Raw genomic sequence first — 7,500 nt, forward strand, 5'->3', positions numbered from 1 at the left:
GATCGTATTCTGTTCATAACAAGTTTCTTTTATCCCTGTATCCCTTGCATTCTCTTCCTTTCCGCCCTCCAATATTTTGGAGCCCGACATCCATGTCCGCTTTCATGTGGCATGAAATGAAGCCTTACATATATATATCACTTCTTGAAAGTTTATTCTATCATTTATTCAAGATCAACAGTTCTGCAGATTTTTTTCAGTATACCGTTTCAACAAAATGCGATCCCACAATAGAGACAAGAATCGGCTGACTGAAAGGGCGGGACCCTAAATCTAGGGGCTTTTTACTAGAGAGAGGAGCGCGGTGAACCCCCCTTATTTAAAGACTAACTCAAAATCATTCTCTCCAGGGCTTTGACCACATATATTAAGCATCCGTTGCGTTATGTGTAAAAGTAGGATGGCGTTTTTTTTTCTACCAAAGCACGCTTAGCTCTGAGAAGTGCAGTCACCAACAAGTATGCAATTTGTTGACCCAAGTGTCAATTTGACCTAAATTGCACATGCAACTTCCAAAAATGTATTGCAGACTGATTATCTTCGCGTTTCATCTTCAGTTTACCTGAAGATAGGATGTGCAGCCTCACACAAAATCACTCATTCTCTCATATTCATGTGCGTTGCTGATAATATGACTCGGCAACTCACGTACTTAATCGAATTAGTTAGATGATACTAGAAAGCAGTATTAACTTCACTAACAAATGTATGACAGAAGGAATGAGTATCCATGGATTACGAAGAATTTATATTTCCATATCCATTTTTTTTTTTTTTTTCCTTTTTTATTAATTAATCCAAACAGGTCTTCCACGCGACAAAAAAAAAATCCACCTCGGGTGTTGTCGTCATTTCTAATTATTGCCTTTGTTGAACGCAGACCTGCTGCTTGGATATCCTACTTTCGTTATCAGCATTCTCGGTATCGGAATGGTCACTGCCCTTATAGGCGACATGGCCTCGCATGTGGGCTGTACTATAGGCCTTAAGGACACGATTACCGCTATTGGATTTGTTGCGTTGGGCACAAGTGTTCCAGGTAACTTGGTAGAAAGAAAATTGTAAAAGAAAAGATTGTGGTTCTGTTAACTTTGTAGCTAAAAGAAACACTAGTGGTTCTCTCAAGTCACAGTTTTCTAGGAGAATATGTTTCTTTTTTCAAGAAATGACGGTTTCTTGTAGTTTAATAATAAATTCTTGAATCAGACTGTACTTCAACTCCGTGTTGTGTTCATTCTATGGAAACGTGACTATATATTTTATTACTAATGAGAGAAACCATGTTCAGTTTTTCAAGTGGAAACATTAGTGTCAATAATATAGTCTAACACAGTCGGTTTGGATTATCGTCAGTAGCTCGCTAACGATAGGTGAATTTTATATCTTAGAAAAAATATATATATACATAAATAACAAACTATAGTCTTAGTGCGTGCGTATAAGGGATTGATTAGAAGAATTTTGAGTTGGTACTTTGAAACGTAATATATACTTTTTTGTTTTTTATCTTTTTTTTTACTTACCTAATTCCTCTTTACTCCTAGTTCTTATCTTCTCAGCATCCGTAAACTTTTCTGTGTGATTTGCAACCATGTGATTTTTCAGTTTCCTTTTTTTTTCTTCTTTTTGCATTTGTTTTGGCATGTCTCTGGGATTTGTATCTTCTGCGCATGCATCTGAAGAGCACTTGAGGTTTTCACTTTTTGATGGTGCTTCTGTTTGCGAATTGGATGGTGCAACTTCATTAAGGTTTTTCAATTTGTGATTACTCCCAAAGTTGTGCATGTGTAATGTGAACATGCTTTCTTGCCTGCAGAGTGTTCAAAGTTTATTTTAGTTTAAAACAGATTTTCTCTCTTCCTTCCCATTCCCCCTTCTTTCCTATCCTTCTCTCTCCATTAAAAAATAATAATAATAATAAAAAACGGAATGGTCTCTATACCTCTTTCACCACGGAAACACACCCTGACGGTCAAACGCACAGCATTAGGAGGCGGATACCCATGTTTCATGTGCTCAATATGTGGTATCGGTCTGATGACTGCGTTCATAGGGGACGTGGCCAGTCAACTGGGTTGCACGAGCTACCTCAAAGACTCAGTTACTGCTACCACTTTCGTTGCACTTGGAACCTCAATGCCAGGTACACTGCTGTACTATTTCATTGTAATCAAAGAGTGTCAAAAGTGCTCTAGCAAAACAGTAGAAAGGAGAAAAGAATACATATATATGAGTAAATCTATTTGCATTGCCATGTGGGCTACCCAGTTTACTTTAGTTTCCCTTCCACGTAAGCATACCCGCTATATTATGCCATGTTGATTTATGATTTTGATAGATGAAGACACAACTTGCTCTCTCATTCTCTCAAAATAAAACAATGATAATTGTTAAATATTAACTGAAATAAAATGTAATTCTCTTTTTTCTTTCAACCATATCTAGTTTGTTGATATCTGTAAGTAGAATGCCCGAAAATTCCTGATTTTGCACTTCGTCCTCTTTCATGGTAAAAGTACTCTTATCTGTAGATACCCCTTACAATTTGCACAGCAAGTCGAAAATAGCACAAACGCTGTACACTTTCTAAATCCTAGGGAAGGTACGTTCATACTGTAATTTCTGCAATCCTTTAGATAAATTAATTAGTCCCGTTCACTATATGAAAAAGAATTCAGCTCAGTCTCCTTGGGTAACACAATAGAAATAATATATCTTAAAGCACTTCTTTCTTTAGATATGAACAAGTTGTAATATCTACCAAATATCTTATATAGTTTGTCAAGTAAGAATACATTATTAAATTAGCACCGACACTGGTCCGTTTATGATTACACTTCAAAGTATTTCCGTCCCCTACCGCAGTCGTCCTTACCCTTACATGTCTCCTCGTGGCCTTTTACAATGTTGCTCACTTTCCAGTTCCAGGTGACACGAAAACCTTCATGTTATTGTTTGTTTGTTTGTTTTTTCTTCACCTTTCTAACACACAACTAAGTCCCATCCGCCTACGGAGCATCCTTTTCAGGGGGTGCTGTAAGCCTGCTCCTAGTTCCTCTAAGTCTCAGATAATTGCTCTTCATTTGGCTGTATCTTGATTCCTGGCAGTAGATGGTATATAATATATTCTGTAAGTAAATTTTTTGATAAAAATGGTTGGAGGAAAATGTGATTACATGTTAAACCATTCTTTACTATTCCTAGTTTGCAGAAGTTTTCAAGATTGCAGCACCCTGGTGTTACACTGTCCTATTGTTGTCTTCACACTTGATAATATTGATAATATGGATATTGTGGACTTAAGCCTGATGATGGTTTTCCCTTTAACCTACAATCCCTTTGTAATGACTATTGAGCCATTATTTGCTAGTGTGTCCTTCATCAATTTTACCATTTTGTAATACCTCCATTCCTACTAACTCTCAAGCTTACAGGTGCTGCTTGCTGCTGCTGATGTTAGTATTAACTTTTTCAAAGGCTAAATACTGCTAACTTAGACATGCAGTGTGGATGGTGCTATAGTTCCCATAATCACATCTATCTTGTACAAACATCTTATACATGCAAAGTGCATGTAGAACCATCCATGCTAATGGCGCTTGCAGTTGTCATCACCTTAAAGGTCACGTAGGATCTAGTCTAACGCTAACATCTGACTAACATCACCCCACACAGACCGGCAAGGTGGATGGTCGTGTTTTATTATCTCAATTGCATCGATTGGATTTTTGACTGCATTAATCGGTGATGTGGCCAGTCAATTCGGCTGCACTATCAGCCTTAGAGACACCGTGACGGCGATATCTATTGTGGCGCTTGGGACGAGCGTTCCAGGTAACACAAGCATTAACTCTAACATTGTCATGTTCGGCGATGATAAGCAATGACTGCTAGTCAGCATTCATTACGTGCAGAAGAGCTGGTTCAAGAAGTAATCTCTAATTCATGTATTCTTTATAAAGTGATAAGGATAATGTAAATCATGACAAAATTTCCTGATAGTGATAACTATTGTTCCTTTGCTTATTCTAAGTATTTTCGTCTGATGCTAATTAACGATATCAAAAAAATTAATTAAACTATTTAAGATTTCATTGAAGTCTCTAAGACATCTGAGGCATCCAGACCTTTGCTGTTGTAACTGCACACCAGCTGTTTATTAGTGCCTGTTCCTAGATCATCAGCATGGCATTGTTGTCTCATTTATTTATGCTTTCCTGCTTTAAGTACTGTAAAGAACTCTCTAGTTATTTAATTTTATAAAAGTTAACACTGTTTTACTACACTGCATATCGGGATTCAATCCCGTATATTTATGAATGGATATAGGAATATTTCGAAGCCCAAACTCTGTCAGCTTTGTCAATTAAAATTGCCTAGTTCTATTAGAAGCTTAAAGAATTACCAAAATGACTTGATAATCTAATAGCATTTTCTTTTGTTTCTTTTTCTCTGGAAATTGATATTGTCTAAAATACAACAAAATCAAATGAAATAGTTTTCTAAAAAAAAATTAATGATGAGGTTTTTTATATCGCAAATCAAATCAATATTTCAAAGATGGTTTTAGTAAGACCTTTTTGAATTCCTCCTCCAGATACCTTTGCCTCAAAGGTAGCCGCCCAGCAGGACCCCTACGCTGATGCCTCTGTAGGCAATGTCACAGGCTCTAACGCTGTCAACGTGTTCCTTGGTATCGGTATCGCATGGACCATTGCTGCTATCTACCACAATGTCCAAAACAGGGACTTTGAAGTCTTGCCTGGAAAGTAAGTAGATTCACTCCGGTTGTTGCTGATTAAGGCGCCGCCGGAGTTATTCTGGTTTGAGAGAATTCGCTGATTCATTCATATTTCCTCTTCGTTGTAGTTGTTAGATAGATAGATAAGATAAGATACCTATGAATTCAAAGCCTTTCACTGTTTTTTTGTTGTTTTTTAACTAAACGTGATACTACAAACTTCGATTTCCCTCTACAGTTTGGCCTTCTCAGTTACACTGTTCTGCGTGGAGGCAGCGGTAGCAATTATCGTGATGATGATCAGGCGACACCCGAGCATTGGAGGAGAACTCGGCGGGCCAAGAATCCCCAAGATTATTACGACCTGCTTCCTCGCCTTCCTGTGGGTCTTCTACGTCTTCATGTCCTCCCTGGAAGCATACGACATTATCCCCTCTCTATGAATGATCTGTTTCGGTTGTGAGGACGTCGCAAGGCTGATGGGCAAAGTGCCATGGCGGGCGGCGAGGTTCTACCGTAACCTCTGCCCGAGCTTGGACGGTCAAAAGCAGCGTAGACTAGTTAACCATTGCCACTATCCGCCGTGCGGCCTAAGCGGCAGCGTTGTGTGAGTGACTACTACGTGTGATGTCCTCCACTATCACCACCAACACCTCCACCTCTTCCACCACCAAAATTACAACCGGTCCTTCAGCGCCATCCGAAGGGCCTCTTTTCTGGCGGTCACGTCCACTTGCTCAGTATTTTATTTTATTTCTTTTTTTTCTTTTTTTTTCTCTCTTTTTGTATTATATGAGGCTGATCGATCTACAGCCCTTCATGAGCCTGTTTATACCCTATGGACGTGACTTACGAGCATTCCTCACTAACAGTGCCGTACCTCTGTCTCATCCTAGCACAAATTTCAGTTTTTGGCATGGCGGTGGTTGTGGATGCTACGGGAGACCATTAAAACGAGGTTATTACAGCAATTATCATGTGCAGCGACTATGACGGAAACTGCATATGGTTACGATAAAAAACAAATATAAAATGACAAAACTCAAAAAAAAAAATTGATCAACTACTTCCTCCATAAGTGCAAGTAGTAACTACAATGATAGTCATGAATGGTTGCTAATGGTGATAGCTAACAGTGGCTGCTATGCCACAGCTGTGAATGGCTATACTTGGTAGCATTTGTTGCTCTCATGGCCTCTCTTCTGAAAGCCACCATGCCCATGATCACAGTGGTGTCGGTCGTGTCCGCCATATGTTAGGAATACTTTGGGTGATCAAGGTGTCCACTGCCCCATACACTCGACTAACACCCAGCACTTTCCTCTTTAATAATGGCCTACTCTTACAAACTCTTTTGGAAAAAAATAAAAAAAACACTAAGAAAAGTCTACCCTCATTCCTTGTATGTTATCTTTTAAGTTGTTTTATTTTTCTGTTTTACCACATGTGGGTTTTGTTTCTGTGGTTGTACTGTGTGCCATCATCCCCTTTAGCTCTGCCACTATGGTTGTGTCTTGTCATTAATGCCTCATTCATGCCACTGTGGTTGTGCTGTGTCATTAATGTCTCATCCATGCCCACTATGGCTGTCTCTTCGCCGTTAGTCTCTTTCCCGGCCACTGTGGTTTCTTCTCCAATACCAATACCTAGTCAAGAATATAAGCAGTACAATGAGGCTAGTCAATGGTTTGCATAATTGAAGTAGAATCAAAAGTTGGATAGCGAAACCATTCAGATGAGTGCCTTTAATGTCGAGAATATTTATAGAGAGTTTATTAATTAGTGATTTTTTGATGATCTAGAAGTCTATCTTCTAATAATTGGTTCGTAGTCATCATCTCTTCAAAATGTCCCAACTAGGTTCTACCTTTAATCTTGTGAGGAAATACTGACGCAGTATATTGTGTCTCAGAAGTTGTCCCCACCAATCATCCTTCATGACATTTGTTATTCATCATTGTACATCATCAACCTGTAGGAGGCATTTTTTTTTTCCTTTGTCAAATTATCTACAGTGAGAAGATGAACTTGATGTTCGTTGGGAGTGTTGAACGTTTTCTGTTCGATAGACATATTTTATAAATGTTACATTATTGTTAAGGATTATAGTGGAAACATCAAAGCAAATGGATATCCAATAAAAATAATCTACTGTGGGAAAGTATTGTTTATTTGAAAGAGTCGTGAAATGTAAATAATCAAAATTTGCACTGTACATAGGTAGCTGTATACCTCATTGATCTGTTGTAGTCAGTTTTATACACAATAGCCAGGCTCTTTCAAATATTTGTATAGCATAAAAGAAACACACACGCTCCTCTCAGAGATTATGAGGAATCGTTCTAAGAAAATGGTTCTCGGCCCCTTTGTTACCGAGACTTACAAAGAACAGCGAAGAAAATGGATCTCTTTCTAAAATAGTTCTTTTCTGACTCTATGTGCCATTGGCAATTCTTAAAACGGCTAAGCCATGTAAGCTCAGGATATAGCATACTTGAATATCTTCTTTTTTTCTGATTTTCCTACTTCGTGAACATCGCTCTGACCTTTAGATAGCTCTGCGCGACTGGATATTATTTTTTTTTTCTTCCACGTAACCATCATATTTAAAAAAAAAAAGGCATTGTTCTGAAACAGTGGGTATGTTCCGACATGTAAAGAAAGGTCACCTCTTGTTACAGAGCTTACATGAGTTTTTTTTTAATTCTTTTTTTGCTTGCTTGTATTCCAGACGAATCAAGTTTTTAGATAAAACTCAG

The 7,500-nt window shown here is 38.2% G+C and overlaps 1 protein-coding gene across 10 annotated transcripts in view; it reads left to right on the plus strand.

Moving 5' to 3' along the window:
* Calx (sodium/calcium exchanger 3) overlaps nt 1–7,500 on the plus strand; it is a 143,413-nt gene that overhangs the window by 135,344 nt on the left and 569 nt on the right. For 4 of the 10 annotated variants that reach the window (XM_086545007.1, XM_086545009.1, XM_086545011.1 and 1 more), the window contains exons 6-8: nt 881–1,039; nt 4,598–4,769; nt 4,980–7,500. The exon at nt 4,980–7,500 is cut by the window's right edge and continues 569 nt beyond it. In XM_086545007.1, the coding sequence (XP_086401133.1) occupies nt 881–1,039; nt 4,598–4,769; nt 4,980–5,184 (536 nt within the window). In that variant the 3' untranslated portion in view covers nt 5,185–7,500. Of the gene's footprint in view, nt 1–880; nt 1,040–3,675; nt 3,903–4,597; nt 4,770–4,979 lie in introns of those variants that run through there. The other 6 variants (XM_086545012.1, XM_086545010.1, XM_086545006.1 and 3 more) reach the window with 2 other exon arrangements.

Source organism: Penaeus japonicus, unplaced genomic scaffold (assembly GCF_977035675.1).
Source record: "Penaeus japonicus unplaced genomic scaffold, GWHDUDI00000001_assembly GWHDUDI00000016, whole genome shotgun sequence".
NCBI classification, from domain to species: domain Eukaryota; kingdom Metazoa; phylum Arthropoda; class Malacostraca; order Decapoda; family Penaeidae; genus Penaeus; species Penaeus japonicus.